Source organism: Branchiostoma belcheri, unplaced genomic scaffold (assembly GCF_001625305.1).
Source record: "Branchiostoma belcheri isolate BF01 breed outbred unplaced genomic scaffold, Haploidv18h27 scaffold41, whole genome shotgun sequence".
NCBI lineage: Eukaryota > Metazoa > Chordata > Leptocardii > Amphioxiformes > Branchiostomatidae > Branchiostoma > Branchiostoma belcheri.
This window is the reverse complement of record NW_017804032.1, coordinates 2,401,998-2,419,689: the sequence shown is the minus strand read 5'-3', so window position 1 is coordinate 2,419,689 and position 17,692 is coordinate 2,401,998. Positions and strand designations below refer to the sequence as shown.

Here is a 17,692-nt window from a genome sequence, read left to right as displayed (position 1 = left end):
TGTCGACTTCGATAAGCCGAAAGGCGCTGCGGGCGTCATTACTCCAGTACAGAGAGGGAAGTCGTGTAAAGTGCCTTTCCGCAAAGGCATGTCTGGGGATCGAACCCAGGACCTTTCGGGCCATTACGCCACACGACACCACACAGACAGTAAAGGCAGGCGCTGGCGATCAGTAAGAAAACACACTTGATCAAGGTATAACTGAAAATACAGGGACTAAAAGTATCAAGACTTTCTCAGCGTACAGCGATGCCCCTTTTTTCCGCACCCTTTATCTGTAGAGAGGGGGTGAAACAAGAGAAAAACGCAGACTTCTAGTCAGAACTAGCCAAAAGACAAGGTACGTGGCAAAGCGGCCTTGCGGTATATAAAGGATTGTATGCTTACGATAGCTTCAGTTTGGACATAGACGTCCTGGATTGGACGTAAGGTAGGAGGTCCAATGTTTGAGGACAGCCACACCCCGAATGCACCGTCAAAGATAAGTTATCGAGACGGAAAGGGGCCCAAATCAAAACCTAGTCTTACGCAGATTGCATACTAGTAATTTACTATGCAAAAACAGTGTTTTACGCCTAAATATAAGCCCAGACTGCTTGGGGATAACTCCGATAAAGCTAAACGTACCGTCGGCCTTGTCAACCCACCAACCCACTCGCATACGCCTGCGCACGGCATTGCGCCGGCGCCGCCACCCCTCGGAGTCGTCGATCAGCGTGGCCACGACGACCATGGTCACGAGCAGCACACTCACAAACAGCCTCATGGTGTCACTAAGCTTCGTCTGGCGTACGGGAGAGAGGGAAATCAGTCAAGTCAATGACAAGTCAATGCCTTCATTTTGCTTCGAAAGGTCGAAGTGGCGGGGCAGCGGCCACGGACAAGAATCATAAGAACTTTTTACATGTACTTATATCTAGTAAGCATCCATACTGTCATAAATAATAGGAAGAATCTTTCCTGATCTTTTGCACTACAAAAAAATCTGTGAAATGGATAGAGTTAGAAGTCATCTGGAGTAAGACTTTTGTGAGCGTCTTGTTCAGAAAAACAGTTTTTTCCATGCCTGCTCTCGCATTAGCAGCAGGACTGCCTTAAGACAGAACGCTGTCAGAGTTTTGCGCTGAGGAAAGAATTAACTTCACATTTAACTCTCTGTCTGTCCCTGATCATAGCAATTTTGCAATCTCCCCCCTGGAAGACACTGTTCCAAAGTTCAACCGCTGTTTGTACAAAAATTCTCCTATGGTTGACAGTTATCATGATAAAACTAAAAGCTTCACCATAGATAAGTTGGCAAAAACTGCGCCAGTACCTTTTGAATCCTCGGTCTGGTAGATCAGGGAGAGACTTGCGTCTTCAGAGATCGGTGAAGTGGTGGTATGAAGAGCGTGGTTGGGAACGGGTCTTTATACACTCTGACGCACACGTGCACTGCAATTTTGTGCAATTATCATTAAGATATAACCATTGATTGGTCAATTATCTGTTGTGACCAGTCCTTGACCAAGGCCGTGTCTATGGCCGTGTCTATACGGAATCACCCAAACCGCGACACGGCCTATACGGAATCACCCAAGGCGGTTTACATGTGGTTTACCCCGAAGCCGGTTTCAAGTGGCTCCATGTGAACGCCCCGAAATCACATTGAAAGCGCCTCGATCCCAAGCCACTTCTAGAGGTGGTTTCGAATCGGTTTCCCCGCATCGCGATTTGCGTCTGAACGCAATGTGATTTCAATGTAACTTCGCCTGGTCATGGATTACGGGGTGATATTTCTTTTTTTTATATGCAATACCAACTTTTACGTGGCAGCAACTTAAAGAGCAGTAATGGTCAAATAATGTGTCCGTTCTAGGCGAGCTTCACCGCCTCTGCGGGACCACGTCGGCATTCGGCCGAGATACGCTGGGAGGGGTGCATCAGCAAGCAGGTCGTTGACCTCTGACATTAATAACACGCCACCTTGCGTGTTATCATCAAACAGCAATAAATGTAGCTCAAGCGTATTGTGTTCGGACACGGTTTCACAGGTGTGTGTGGCACGTGGACCAGATGTGAGGAATGTGAGTTACCCGAATCGCGGTTTGGGTGATTCCGTATAGACACGGCCCAATTTTTCCAACCAATCACTGGCCGTGAATGATAGGGTTGGTGGGTTTGGGGGTCTGCATACTTGCAGGTGTAGCAGGTTAGTAAGCGGTGACAACAAGATTACAGATATTTCTTCGTCTTTATGTCGTCGTGCCGACGAGAAATTAACAACATCAAACAAACATGGACATCATGGCCCGTCAGCCGGTTATTAATTATCGCTCCAAATTAAATCTCTGGCAAAGTTTGCAAACAAAATGGTCCAGTACTAGTACTACACTATCCAACCCTTAAAAAATTATTTGTGATGTACCAAGAAAGTTTATAAAAGAAGAAGAAGTCAAGGTACACAATCAACGACCACCTGTGAGATCGTTGTTTACCACTACTGATGAGGCAATTACAATTTGCACGCTACATATTATTGTCCAGACGCGCGGGCGGCGCCCTTTTGTTTCAGCCCACCTTAATTTTTTTCTGACGAAATGTGTCTCCCTAGGCCCTGTGGACACCTAAAGTATAGCTAGGAATAAAAGATCACTAATCGTAGTAATTGCTCCACTTATGACTCACATTAATTGCTGAGTCTGTCCAGTGTCTGTGTTTTGATACCAACGTTAACGACCTTGGGACACAGTGATTAGCGTGATTAAATAGAAAGACAATGTGCAGATCATGCAACTTCTCTGTGAGGCTCACAGAGAAGTTGCATGCTCTGCACAATGTCTTTCTATTTAATCACGCTAATGGTTGTAATAATATACATTACTTGCAGGTTCTGTCCATACTCCAGTGCCCATCTTTTGAAAACAGCTTTACAAGCAGTTGTTGACTGTACGGTATGTATTTCCATTTCATCTAACAGACAGATCGAAGCTAACGAAAAAGGAAAAGACCCCCCCCCCGGAAAATAAATGTAATTCCAGACATGTTCATTATTAATTCCAGTTTTCCCGCGCTAATATATTAAACCGTACCTATTTTACTACTTGGATTATATAGCTATCAAATTGTCAGGTCACCAGGTTTTCTATGACGATCAACAGTACATGTATTTTATAGCCTGCACAATGTTTCCTTCTCTTCAAACGTACCGAAAAACAGGTGGGTAAAATTGCAGCACCTGTAATTGCATGTCCTGTCCAGTGTCCTTTTCTTCTGAACAGTTCCTGGTCATCCCTTCTATCCCTTATGTCCTGCACAATTTGTTTCCTTTTCTTCAAACATACCGACGAACAGGTGGGTAAAATTGCAACATCTGTAATTGCATGTCCTGTCCAGTGTCCTTCTCTTCTGAACAGTTTATGTTTAAGCAGATAAAGAAATTGAGAAAATTACTTGGACCAAGCTAGGCTTAGACACCAATACTTTAGACCTGTTCGTTACCTGCGATGTTATTTTTTGTCAAATTTATTTTTTTTAATTGGTGTGACAGGCCAGAAGGTCACCAGAAAGTGCCGCTTACAGAGTCACCCAGGCACTCTGTTGGTCCTTTCAAGTACGTCGATGAAGGTTAGACATCCAGGTAATACGATACGCCAAAAAACAGTTACTCAAGCAATTGCAACTGGATATGATTTTGAAAACGTCAGACGTTTCAGCTAGTATCCACTAGCTTTCGTCAGTGACTGAGAGACCAGAGGGGAAAGCAGGTTTATAAGTACAAGCTATTGATTGATATGCAAATAAAGTGAAGACAAATTTTTTGGAAGTCGAAAAATGAACAAAAGTCAGACAAGTCAAGACAAGATTATGCAAATTAGTCTGAAAGCTCCTGTTATACAGAACAGGAGCTTAAGTGTTGTCTGTCCTCGGGGCTGGGAGTGCCAAATCCCAAGTGCCGGAAAGATCGACCCGTAGCCCCCCTTCCCTGTTGAGGGTGGGGTTGTACATTCTTTCATATATTGCCTCTTTAACACCCCGTTCCCGTTGGTCCTTTTGCTTTTAAATCCGAACTCTGCTTCTTTAATAAATAAAGTTGATGCCATCCCTTCTATCCATAAACATTTTCGTACGCAAGGATTTTCCCTCCGTGTAAACCGGGCCATAGTCTCTGACTGCACTGGCGTCAGAGGCCAGAAGGTCAATTCCTCCTGATTAGCGACTCAGAGAGTGTGTCGCTTTGCTCTTTGATGTGTCCGTGGGAATCAATCCTGCTTAGCTTAGCGTTGTTATGTAATACGACCTTATCCAGTAAGTGGATATTGAGGTCAATTTACCAACCAACCAAGTGCGAAACAATTACTAATATACTAATATACGAAATACTAGCATATTTATTAGCGCTGTACAGTTATCTACAGTTAAAAAGTCTTCAAAACGCTGTATTAAAATTCCCACTCGCCCGGAGCCTGTGGGCGGAATGGAACCTTCTCTCGATCGCGGCTGGTTGTAGGATGGCCGGCTATTAAAAGCACGTGTTAAAAACTCTTCAAAACGCTGTATCAAAATTCCCACCCGACTGGAGACGACGTATAAAATTGCATACCGATTAAACAAATGGAACCCTGTGATTTAGCTGCGAACATACCATGGAGTAAGACTTTTGGGAGCGTCTTGTTCAGAAAGACAGTTTTTCTATGTCTGCTCAGCATTAGCAGCAGAATGCTGTCAGAGTTTTGCGCTGAGGAAAGAATTAACTTCACATTTAACTCTCTGTCTGTCCCTGATCATAGCAATCTCCCACGGAAGACTGTTACAAAGTTCAACCGTTGTTGGTACAAAATTTCTCCTATGGTTGACAGTTATCGTGATCATGATAAATGCATCACCACAGATAAGTTGACGAAAAACTGTGCCAGTACCTTTTAAATCCTCGATCTGGTAGATCTGGGAGAGTTTTGCGTCTCCAGCTGAGATCGGTGAAGTTGTGGTATGAAGAGCGCCGTTGGGCACGGGTGCACTGCAATTTTGTACAATTATGATGTGGATCGCACATTAGTTACACATACTTGTTACTTGACTAAAGAAATTTAAATGACCGTCGGTAACCCCAGTCTGTTCGAATGACCGCCGGTGGCCCCAGGTGAACCCTGGTACAACAGCCTAAAACAAACACAAGGGCCCAATGCCAACGCGATGTCAGAAATTTTTCCTTGAAGAATTGAAAACCAATATTGCGATCTAGACTCTGTTGTTGGGTCCTGGACATTGAAGGAAGGTGCACAGGAACATCAACCCAGCGGATGGTAAAGATAGGGGAGTGACTGTATGTTATACAGGAATGTGCACTGTGCCAGTTTGGATGGGCTATATGATAATATCGTAAGTGATTCGCCCTATCCTCGGCGTATATGGTATGATAAAGCCTCTTCAGTTACTACAACCGCCGAATAAATTAAAAACACCGAGTGGTGCACATGTGTAAATCACAAAATTAAATTCCCTACCGAAAGCTACGGCCAGCCAGTATGGCACAAAATGTACATGTAGTACGTAGGTCCAATGAGTGAGTATTGACCCAAGGTACGTTTTTGAAACCTCCGTGTGAGGTAATATATCCCCCCCTGCTTGTCTGTGAGAAGAAGAAGACGTAGTGGGCCTTTAATTCAACACGCCTCCTGGCGACTTCCCTCTCTCTCTACAACAGCACGTCATCTCAGAGTGGGAAGTAGCTAGGACCCGATTTACAACTCATTGCCCGGGGAAATGCAAGGCTGTGTGTCATGAAATACCTCATCTCGGGACTAGTGCGTGCCAAGAATACGAGTCAGCCATAAAGAAATTCATTATACCCTAACATCTGCTTGTACATTATCCGAAAAATAGGTCGCGAGTTCGTCATTAGGTCATTCGAACCAACATTGTGTGGCTCTCACAGCGAAATGTTCGTAATGAAAATCCGTAACGGTAATGTGTTGGGGTTTTTTTTCCAAATTAAAATCGGCTTTTCGACAAAAGTTACAAAAACAACATTGGACTGCCAGGGATTTAACCTTGTCTTTGTAGCGTCAGCATTTTCTCGATGATCAACAACTGTGAACTTTGAACTCTCTTGGCGCTCAGGCAGTCAGCTGGCATGCAACCCCGCCCCCTTACGCAGTGAACTAGTATAGTACTAGTGGACCGGAGTACTACTTTCACAAGAACCAAGGACGTTATAGAACAGAAATCATGGCGGTTGCAGCCAGACGAGTTCTTCTGCAGACACTTCGGGGCCGTTCTGGTCCCCTTGAAGGATCCAGACCGTTGTGCACGAGCGGTGTCTGGCAGCAGAAGTTTAACGTTCCTCCCAGCGGGAACGACTTGCCCAGACCCGGCGGCATCGCCTCCATGATGCGTCTACCCGTCCAGAAGGATACACAAGGTGCTTACAGAACTTTCTAACGCTTTGTTTCAGCTTTTACTGATTGTCAAGTCTTGTGACAGCGGTGGGGGGACCCCACACACATGTTGCCAGGCCAGGCATAACTTGCCCCCTACATGACCCCACGCAGTTTTTGGCAACGCCACACAGAAGTGTGCTTGGTGTTGCCTGCCCATCTTGTCAATCAGTGCCCTTTTTACACAAGGATAGAATCGTCCAGAATGACTCCGGATCAAGCCAAATAGATTCGCTTTGACCCGGCTTTGATCTGGATATTATAATTTTCACATTATAGTAATTTTTACAGTATATTCATAGGCTTTTCACTGATGACATTACATTATATATATAGTTATCATCAATTCTATGCACTGTTGCACACACAGGTCTGGATGCCTGCTTTGTGGGGATCCCACTGGACATCGGTACGTCCAACCGGTCAGGAACCAGATTTGGACCAAGACAGATTCGCACCGAGTCGGTCATGCTCAGACCTTACAACAACTGGACAGGTATGTTAGGTACCATATGTTACTAGTACTAGTACACTATTACTATACACAGTTTATTTCTCGTACCCAGTTGATAATATTATCTACCTTATCCTTTGCTTGATTTTACTGCTGCGGGGGTCCTTCTCCACAGGTGCTGCACCGTTCGACTCCCTCCAAGTTGCGGATATCGGAGACGTCTTCATCAACATGTACGACTTGAAGGACGCAGTGAAGAAGATCCGAGAGGCTTACGCTGAGATCGTGGCAAATGGGTGCAAGCCCCTGACCCTTGGGGGTGACCATACTCTCACCTACCCCATCTTACAAGCCATTAAGGTATGTACTAGTAACTTCTGAAGTGGATGGGGCTTTAGTTAGTCTATATAGTGTTAGTCTAGGTATCATGAGTGAAGCATGTACAACAATAAATTGTATAAGGGCTGCTAGATGAACTATATGAGAGAAGTCATTCTAAGCACAAAGAACTGAGAAATTGTTAAAGTTTGTGAAATAGTTTTGAGGAAAAATTTTGTCAGAAAATGTTTTCAGCCCTTGTGATTCCGTTTATGTGTTACGTTTTGTAGGCCAAGTATGGTCCTGTTGGCTTAGTACATGTTGATGCCCACGCTGACACCAGCGACACACAGCTCGGAGAAAAAGTCTCCCACGGCACGCCCTTCCGCAGGGCGGTGGAGGACGGCCTCCTAGACTGCCGACGCGTTTTACAGATAGGGCTGAGAGGCACGGGGTATTCCAGTGATGATTATGGGTGGAGCAGGCAACAGGTAGATCAGTTAAGGTGTGGCACTCACCTTGAATGATTAGTGATCTCTCCCTGGTTGCATTTGTTTGTATTCACAGTTCAAAATATTTTGCCAGATGGGAAAATTAACAAGGTTCCCATAGCTAGCTAAAAAGTCCAATGCCATTCTGGAAAAGACCTCATAACATTTGTCAGAGTTCTTCTGTTAAAATAATTTTTTAAAAATTCAATCAACAGGGGAGGATCATTCAGTCATTTGTGGTGAATGCTGCACACTACTAGTATTAGTTTCTATATACAATATAAGTGCATATATTCTATTACAGGATAAGCATGGCCCAGTTGGCTTAGTGCATGTGGACGCACACGCGGACACGCACGACCAAATGGGCAACGAGAAGGTAGCCCACGGTACGCCGTTCTATCGTGCGGTGGAAGAAGGTCTCCTGGACTGTAGCCGAGTCATTCAGATAGGGCTGCGCGGAACAGGGTACACTGATTACGACTATGATTGGTCAAGAAGTCAGGTATAGAAAAAAATCACTTTTTAATGTCTGCATACTTTATGCATGTATGCTTGCCAATCTGATGTGTTACACAATCATAATGAATTAGATGGAGATCACCTTTCTTAAACTTATGCACTTTCAAGGGTGAATACCTATCTTTTTACATCATTCCTGACACAAGAGATTGCTTAAAGACTGGCTAGTCCTTCTTTGTCATACATGTAGCAGACTATAGGGGGAAACCTTCCTTATGCTTGCATTATATATTGTAACTGGTCGAAAGTCACTCTTGAATGTTTTAAGATGAGCCTACATAATATTAGATATTGGGGAATTGTTTACTTTTTCTGTGCTGCCATTTCTGTGGTAAACTGCTCCACTAACAGACAATCCCACAGTAATTAGAGGGTAAAAAGTTCTAACAGTATACTCAGTCTATAAACACAAAATTAATGCCCCAATCTGAACAATGTAGCACTGTATAATAACGTGCCTCTTGTAGTATACTGTTGCTGTTAGCACAGTGTACTAATATTCCTCTAGAAGTACACTATTCCTCTCTAAGCACTGTGTATCAGCATCAACAGTTCAGTAAATGTGAGTGCATTTTATCTTGCAGGGTTTCCGAGTGGTTCAGGCAGAAGAGATCTGGTACAAGTCTCTGGCACCACTGATGGAGGAGGTTCGTGCACAGATGGGGACCGGGCCTGTCTACCTGAGCTTTGACATCGACGCCCTGGACCCAGCGTACGCCCCCGGGACAGGAACACCTGAGATAGGCGGTCTGACGTCCCACCAGGGTCTGGAGATCATCAGGGGATGTCGGGGGCTCAACCTGGTCGGAGGGGACTTGGTAGAGGTGAGAACAGTATTCTTTTTTTAGCCATTTTCATGCCCCAAGAAATAACTTTTGTAGACTTTGCTAGCAAACTTTTTGAGGGATCTACCGGTACTATATATAAGGCATCATGTGAATAAGAGAGATCTAAACTGTGTTAAGTAGTTTTGGTTGAGGTGAGAACAATATAATTATTTTTCTAATCATTTATGCCACAAGAAATACCGTAACTTTTACTACATTTTACTACAAGATCTACTTAAAATGTAGGTGTATTATGAAGTTATCATATTGAAAACACAGTGTACATCATGTAGAATGTAGATAAGAGATGTTGAACAGTGCCACCTGTTGATGTTATATATATTGCAGATAATGACTGCAGATTAAGTCTGGAGGATACAAGTATATCTGTATTTATTACAAAATGGCAATCAGTCATACCTGTGACATTTGGTTGTAGCCTTGGTACCTGACATTGCTGTTTAGTTTTTTACTCACTCTTCATACATGCTCACACTGTGGTATAGATCGCTGATGATGATGGTACCCAGGCTAATGTACCTGGCACAGATGTACTTGTACATTTATCTAACAATTCTGCTGCCTTCCCCAGGTTTCCCCAGCCTATGACCCATCCGGTAACACAGCGCTGACTGCAGCTAACCTGCTGTTTGAGATGCTGTGTGTCCTGCCTGGTGTCCAGTACAGACGGGGCTGATTCACATATGCTTCGTTTTTGTACTACGTACTTGTTGTGTCAAAATCTTCTCGTTATGTCAAAAAAAGGCGTATGTCAACAAAATCTCTGGTGCTAATATTCTCGTCGGAGTAAATGGAACTGAAAATGTGTACAAAAAAGGATGAAAATACTTCTTTTTGTTTTCTTATCAATGAATAATTCCAATTGTTTTCTGTCAATGCTTTTGTTCAAATCTTTTATGTAATGGACTGGAAGAAATAGGCTGAGGGGTGGGTGGTTTAACTATTCAATTAATGACTGTTAGGGTTAGGGTTAGGGTTAGGGTTAGGTGAGTACAGTATTCCTCTGGTGATTTATCATGCATACTCATACAGTGCAGATTTGGAATATTAAAGATGTATTTGGCTTCACTCCTTGAGGTATGGTAGTACCTTTGTACTTGTACCATATTACCATCAGCAAATAAAATGTAACTAATCTACAGTGTCTCAGTTTGCTTACATATCAAAATGGCATGCCATGGCTAAATGGATATAGGTTTGAAACCTTGGGGTATATTATGTATTGAGTATGTAATTACTGTCATAGATTTTAACGTAATTACACATACAGATATATTGTTCTGCCTCTATTATTTCATAATCTTTTGTTGACTGAAGAATTTTCTTTTAATACTTTTACTGAGAGGAGACAATATTCATACTCATTTACAGAAATAAAAAATATGAAAGCTAATTGCATGTTGACAAGGGTACAGAAAGGGTACCTTGGAAAGGGTACAGAATCAAGCTGCAAGATTCTGTATGAACAACTATGTAAGAGGTGCTAGTGTCACGGAAATGAAAAGAAACCTACAGTGGACCTCACTGGAAGACAGAAGAAAGATGTCTAGACTATGCATGATGTACAAAATGACTAATAAACTGGTGGATGTCCCAACTACTAAGTACCTAATACCAGCCCAGAAGAGAACAAGAAATAGCCACGCATTCAAGTACCAGAGTTATCAACCAAGGATTGAGGTGTTCAAGAATTCATTCTTTCCTAGAACTATCGCAGAGTGGAACTCACTGTCACCAAGTACAGTAGGGGCATTGTCAATAGATAGCTTTAAACAATGTCTAGAGCTAGAAGTTCAAGGGTTAGGTGTAACAAGTCGATCGGTGTAATATAGCCAGCTGCCGCCGCGCCGCGTGCCTGCGAAGCTGGTGTGTTACGCCGAAAGGCGGTTATACCGGCTATACAGATACAGACATTTAATGCTCCTTTATAGAAATAAAATAATATGAAAACTTGATGTTCATGAATAAAATGATGTGCAGTTGTGGCAAACACAAAGATGAAAGCAAAGTACACATGTAAATTATACCTCACGCCCCCCACTTTTTAATACTGGGGTATTGTTAAGTTGAAGGAGCCACCATACTTGCCTGAAGGCAGGACTAGTCAATATCCTTGACCCCTGGTGAGCTTTTGAGTCTTTGTGCTCTGACATGAAAACACCAGAGAAACCAGCACATTAAACATGCCCATAGAATGATCAGTACCTTCTTACCACATTTCTACATTTCATTAGTCTATCAAGATCATGTAACTAATATGCGTTACGTGTATCTGCATCGCATTGTACTGTATTTGTATGACAGAAAGGTCGGGCAGTTGGTGTCACCCTAGTCTCTTTACACAAAAGAAGCTGTAACCAGGTTAGAGTCAGAGGTGAACAGGGCTGCTCAATGAAAACCCCTCCAGCTGTGGTTATGTACCAATTGTTGCATACTTAGACCATCTGGCCCTTTCTACACCAGTGGATTTTTCCCAACTGAGCCTACTGTAGCATTCTCCTACACTTGGACAGCTCCAATTGCATGGTTTGCAGCTTAAGCGTTACCTATATACATTGTATATGTAGGATAATTACATATCTGTTGGCACATTCTAGGAATCGCACTGTGTCTGCCATAAATATTTTATGAACTTTCAACTTAAATTGCACAGCAGACAGTTGAATCAGGAAAAGGATACAGACATTTCAAGTGATCTTAATGTAAATAGATCTAACAACATTACATAATTATGGAGACAAAAAATAGGAGAGAAACGGGAAACAAAGACCAGGTAATCACACTCAGCGACTACACCTGGCTGGAGAGGAGTAAGACAAGGTTCACTTCAGGTGGGAAGAACCAGCTGGGGCTGAAGAAAGACGACCTGCTGTATGAAGGAGGGAACGTGAGAGAATCCCTGAGACGACTGCCCAGGAATACGCTGGAGGAACGACATCTCAGAGTGTGCAGGGCAGTCAACCTGCTTTTGAAGAAACAGGTGAGAAAGTTAAGGCAACACATACATGTATGTTTTGGTAGCCATTCCAAAAGTCTACTATACTATGGTAGTATACATGTAGTAGTATTTTGTCCTTTAAGAATATAGACTGAAATGTGGAATAGTTTTGAGAGATGCTACAACCACCAACATACAATGTAGCTTTGTCCATTCAAGTTGCATGAACATGCCTAATGAGGGAATGGCAAGATAAGTTCACCTCATGAAGAAAAACAATGGATTTCATTTTTTATAACTACATATGTACAGGGGGAGGGGCATTACAACATGTACATGTTTCAAAATGTGTGGCAGTGGGGGGGGGGCACTTAAGGGGAGGTAGGAAGACTCACTTTGTAAAATTTAATATTCATCTGGTTATGGAAACCATTACGTGCCCTTTGAATTTATTTAGAAGCAGAGAGAGAGAAACAACATGTATCCAAATTGTTTTTTCTGCTGAATACCTTTCTGCACAATTACCTTCCTCAATGGTGCATACCATGTGTAGTGACCTGTCCCTAATTTTGTGGGTCTCACCATCAGTTTCTCAATAGGTTTCATAAATCAATAGAAGTTGTTCTGGACTGAAATAGGTTACAGGTAAAAAGGACTGTACACAAGTCCACAGCTGTTTTATGTCCAAAATTTACATATAGATGGAAATTGTGTCACAACTTAGCTTCTTCAGCAGAATTATCTACTAAGAATCCCACTGTTTGAAATAATGCAGCTTTTCAAACATATCAATGGTAATGTAGGAATTAGTTATTTTTCACATTTCCAGATATGTTCTTGATGTGGAAATTTTGGCAATGCATGTGAGTGCTTTAGTCTGGGTTAGCATAAAGAGATAATTTGCCAACTTTCTTTTTGCTGATCTGCCGCCACCACGAACGAATAGTTCTGCAAACATGTTCATTTTCCTCTGACCACGATCTTTTACTACTGCAAACATCAAGTGATCTACAGTACAGTATTTCAAAGTGCAGTTTTTCCAACTTGAACAGGTACTGGTGCCTGAACAGTGGACCAAGTACAGCGAGGACCCCTACCTACAGCCTTACTTAGAGGAAGTGCAGCGTGAGAAATCAGCTCAGAAGAAACCAGCCTTGTTCTGTGTGGAGAAATGACACCAACATGTACCAGTATTCTACTTAATTGGACTGCAGCAGAATGTCTTAAAAAGTTAAATGCTCATCTCCTTTGTTTTTAAAAGAATGAAACAAAAGCCTACACTGTATAATATAAATACTGTGTCATTGTTTACTTGTCTTCCATTGTTTTGAAATAGCTTGCTTTGGTCAGTCATAGGACTAGGTAAAAACTACTAGGTAGTCAGTGTAGCTTGGTTTGTGGCTTGGAGAACCCATGCTTAGCACATTTGAATGTGATAAAGACCTAGTTTCTTCACTTCACTACCAAATATAACATTTGAGATGGTATTCCTGTATTAATTTGAAATAATTATCATCACACACTATATTTAATTGCTGCATATCTGAAACACTTCCAGGGACAGAAGTTTCAATTTTCTTTACATGGAATTTGTCACAGCCCTTTCAACCAGTGTAGCAGTAGACAATGAAGACACAAGTCACGTCTTTCTTGTTATCATACAGCTTTTACTTCTTCATGTACACAGAATAAGCAGAAAACCTTGGTAATATATTATAACATTCCAGGTCACACTGAATATCATGTCAGATACACAAAGGAGTTGGAAGCATGTATGGACATTTTTTTTTCCATTTCTGACAGATGTTGAAGACAATGGATCTAGTCGAACAGTCCGAATCCCATGTCGTCATCACTCTCTTCTTCCTCGGATTCTTCCTTCTTCTTCTCCTCTTCTTTAGCTGTAAAAGAAAACAAAAAACATCTGTAAGATTTCTGAGCTGTAAAATGGTAACCATCAGGTAGTGACAATGTAATAAATGTGTAAACATACACCAAGCAACACTAGTTCACATCACGCTACACCAGTAGCATACATGGAAGCCTGCCAAAGATGGCAGCAAAAAACAACATGGCACAAGCAAGCACTTCAGCAAAAAGACACAACATGAATGGGGCTAATATATGACTCCAGAAGTGAATTTCTCTGGAGAGCTTCCAAGCATCACCAAAGAATGCTGGTATCCCTGAAAAGGTTAGTTCAATTGCTATCATCAGGCAGTGAAGTTTTAGGACTTGGTAGAGGCAGACAACCAAGCCAAGCAAGTGGCGGAAAACGACACCCAGAGTTATGGGAGTTCACGCCAAATCTTGCCTTTCGGACAAGGACAGTAGACTTAGGTCTAATCATCAAACAGCCCGAAGCCCATGTCTTCATCAGATTCCTCATCAGACTCTTCCTTTTTCTCTTCTTTCTTCTCCTCAGCTGTCAAGAATGTAATCCCACAATTGTAAGGACCACAATTACAGATACTCACCAAAATCAATAGCTATAATTTTACTATAAAGACCAAGACAGAATAAAACCACCTGTGGTGTTTCAAAAATTACCTCTACCAAAAAATATGGGATGATCCGATCAGTAACACAAAAGTATCATTTTGTGTCGAAAATTGCCAACTGATACATTGTAGTTGGCAATTTTGTGGCAGTTTTCAGTACCTTTACATTGTGTACTTGAAAGCATTGAATTGTGCCTAGTGCCATGTACTTAAACTCATGAGTCATGTTTAGGTTCAGGTCCGGATTTAAGTCCAGAGGTTTAGGTTCAGCTCTGTACTTATAAGTCCAGACCGAAACCCATGACATATACAAAATTACATGTTGGCAAACTTTTTTAAGTCCAGAACTGGTTCTCACTGTTCAGATTTTCTGGACTTGAACCTAAACATTTTTATATATAGTACATAGCAATAACTGTGCTCCAAAGATGTAGCCTAAAATTAAGAAAGAGAAAACAGAGTCATCCTCTGACCTGCAGCAGGTGCATCAGCTGCACCGCCCCCAGCTGCAGGTGCAGCCGCGCCGCCGCCACCGCCGGACCCGACAGCGGACAGGAGGGCTGAGATGTCGGAACCCTGCAGGGCCTTGGCGAACAGTCCCGGCCAGAACGGCTCAACGTCCACGTGGGCTGCCTTGATCAGGGCCTCGATCTTCTCTCCCTGGGAAGGAGAAGGAACTTGGTGTCAAATTCGTGTACTCAACTAGTTACTACTAATTATACTAGTTAGTTCATTTTCTTTCTAAATTTTAATCTTTGGTTTGGTTTGGATATAACTCATGTATGCAGCCAGGACTGCCCAACTAGCCGGAGGCTATTATAAAGGGCTAGCCCTCACAACAATAACATAAACAATTCGGAACAGTTAACAGTTAACGGTGTCAGTTACAATTCAGATAGACATACTATTACTACATAACAGATGTTGTGGCGAAACGTTAACAAGCTAGAATATCCGGCCTGGTCGTCGTGCGTTTACTACAATTACATTTATATGTCAGGTTAATAAACTATTACATAACAGATGTTGTCCACTATATTTACATTGTCAATACAATATTATTCTATTGAACTATTTACTAAGTAGGTGTCGTCAAGTATTTATCAAGTATTGTCCATAGTTTCTTTTTAAAGGAGCTGAGGGAGCGGGTTGTTCTAGTTTCGCTAGGGAGAGTATTCCAGATAGTTATAGCCCTGTTCAATATACTGTCTGTGGTGAAATTATGTTTCGCTGCTTTTTGCACCAAATTTGTATTGATTGCTGGTTTTGGCAGCTGGGAGAGGGCTATGTTACCAAGCTACATTTCTGATCATCTTGGGTATTCAAAACAAGTTTTACCTGTGCTACTTTACTTTTGACTAGACTAGACTAAGTTGAGTGAGACTAAATTACTTAGTTAAAACTGCATGAAACTGTATGATGATTTTGGTAATCAGAAACATAAAACTCAACAATTTTGTGTGCATGGGAGCGAGAAGGCGGACGTGTTAATTTTCTTCGTTCGTCCTAAAGTAAGCCAAGGTACCATAGCCTTTACAGATTTAGCTAATCTTCTGTGTTCTGAGTCTGACGGTGTTCAGAAACATGTGCCCCCCTCCCCCCACGAGGGTTGATTCAGAGTTTTGTTCGTGACTGACACCGTCCCCTGCCCTGTTTTCACCCCCCAAAATAACCAAATCTCTTGTGATGATGAACAAAATTTAAGCGTCTTCTAGGCTCCTGGGAGGGAAAAAATTATATGACAAAAGTATGCTTACAGTAATGGCGACATCGTCGTCGTGGAGGATGAGAGCGCTGTACACACAGGCGAGTTCAGAGGTTGATGCCATTTTCAAAATTCTCGGTCAGGTTTACAAAACTTTCGACACAGAAATGTTCCTTGTGCTCTAAAGTACAAGACTGCGTACAAAATCTGTACGGATGGGCCTTGGTTGAAGTGTGAGTCGGCGGATTGCGCCCTTAGCTCGCAAGAGAACACCACACTTTGCGCAAGATGGCGTAAAGAGGAGGAAATCGCAGAGGACACTGGGAAATATAGTGTAGCTTTCATCTGCAGTTTAAAAATGTTCCGCTAGATAGCGTCAGTGAGCAGTCATACTAAATTGCCTGTGCCTTTCGAAAGCATTTTCTACTGCGGATAGAAATATCTGTTTGTTAGAGCAGTTCGACAACGTTATGTTTCTCCTGGGATGATAGTCAAACCGTTGGGCTCAAATGCATCCGGTTACTCCGGAAGGCCGAGCAATCATATTCATAAGTAACTAACGCGTAGAAACACTGGAGGGGAAAAATATACGTTGGGCTAAATGAGAAAATACACATCCGTTTCGATGAATTCGTGTTCCAAGTACACTTTCAAACGCAATACTGAATGTGAAGATACGTGATGAAAGGTTTGTAGGGTATAACCTGACGCGTTTAACTAAACAGTGAAAATACCAAAGCCATCACCCATTGTGTATTGAGAACAATAGAGACTTCCATATTGTGTATTACCGAGTGTAGTCTGTACAAAAGTCATGCACCATGTCCGAATTATCTGGTTTTAACATTTGATTTGATACAGACATATTTCTTAGAATTTCACTTAAGGTCTGGAACTGTTTCCTAGAATTCTATATTTAAGATTAGACCTTTTTTTTTATAGAATCCCATTATATTCAAGGTTGACATCTCCGCCGCCTAGTGCTAATGCAAAGAGACTTCGTTGTGAAGTCTCCATATAAATGTGATTTAGTAGCGTCCTTTGAGTCGCCTCGACTGTTGCGTGATGTTTGTGATGTAGTGACATATTACATTAAGTCACCGCCTAGACCGTGAAATATTCCAGCGATATCCTTTGTAGTCACGTAGGCACTCGACCAGGTGGGCTTAAATCCGTGCAACGTCTCTTAAGCCTCCCTTGTGAAACTGCAGCTTTGAGCATGTTTGATATACAAAACAGTGGTATATATAACTCCGACTACATGACAAGCATGTGTAGCTATAGCACACCCATTTCAACGGTCACACAGTAAATTTCATTTCATTTATTCTTTATTAGGCCATGTTGATTTGATTATATGGATGACATCCTCTGGGAACCCCAAAACTGATGCGCGCGTGCGAATAAAAAAAGTTTTGCAAAAAAAAAAAAGTTGCTTTCACTATGAAATATACGTGGTCATGAAGGTTGAACAAATGGCACAGAATATGTTATGGCGA

At 42.1% G+C, this 17,692-nt stretch overlaps 2 protein-coding genes and 1 long non-coding RNA gene across 3 annotated transcripts; 1 reads left to right on the top strand and 2 right to left on the bottom strand.

Annotated features, from left to right (window-relative positions):
• Positions 1 to 656: 656 nt before the first annotated feature.
• LOC109477816 lies at positions 657 to 4,913 on the bottom strand. The gene is made up of 3 exons (XR_002140693.1): positions 4,899 to 4,913; positions 1,316 to 1,434; positions 657 to 784 (listed from the first exon to the last, which is right to left on the bottom strand). It is a non-coding gene; the product is annotated as an uncharacterized LOC109477816 (long non-coding RNA).
• A 6,552-nt stretch (positions 4,914 to 11,465) lies between these two features.
• Positions 11,466 to 13,489, top strand: LOC109477760 (cytochrome b-c1 complex subunit 7-like). Its single transcript, XM_019779110.1, has 2 exons — positions 11,466 to 12,029; positions 13,040 to 13,489. Exons 1-2 carry the CDS (start codon positions 11,781 to 11,783, stop codon positions 13,160 to 13,162), a joined length of 372 nt encoding a protein of 123 aa, XP_019634669.1. The 5' UTR covers positions 11,466 to 11,780; the 3' UTR covers positions 13,163 to 13,489.
• A 144-nt stretch (positions 13,490 to 13,633) lies between these two features.
• Positions 13,634 to 16,510, bottom strand: LOC109477887 (60S acidic ribosomal protein P1-like). Its single transcript, XM_019779345.1, has 3 exons — positions 16,246 to 16,510; positions 14,962 to 15,148; positions 13,634 to 13,888 (listed from the first exon to the last, which is right to left on the bottom strand). Exons 1-3 carry the CDS (start codon positions 16,315 to 16,317, stop codon positions 13,809 to 13,811), a joined length of 339 nt encoding a protein of 112 aa, XP_019634904.1. The 5' UTR covers positions 16,318 to 16,510; the 3' UTR covers positions 13,634 to 13,808.
• Positions 16,511 to 17,692: the final 1,182 nt, after the last annotated feature.

Coding starts and splice junctions, on each gene's coding strand:
- LOC109477760 (XM_019779110.1), top strand. CDS start 11,781: ATGGAGACAAAAAATAGGAGAGAAACGGGAAACAAAGACCAGGTAATC. Junction 12,030..13,039: donor ACCTGCTTTTGAAGAAACAG/GTGAGAAAGTTA, acceptor CAACTTGAACAG/GTACTGGTGCCTGAACAGTG.
- LOC109477887 (XM_019779345.1), bottom strand. CDS start 16,317: ATGGCATCAACCTCTGAACTCGCCTGTGTGTACAGCGCTCTCATCCTC. Junction 15,149..16,245: donor ACGACGATGTCGCCATTACT/GTAAGCATACTT, acceptor TCTCCTTCCCAG/GGAGAGAAGATCGAGGCCCT. Junction 13,889..14,961: donor AGCTGATGCACCTGCTGCAG/GTCAGAGGATGA, acceptor TTTCTTTTACAG/CTAAAGAAGAGGAGAAGAAG.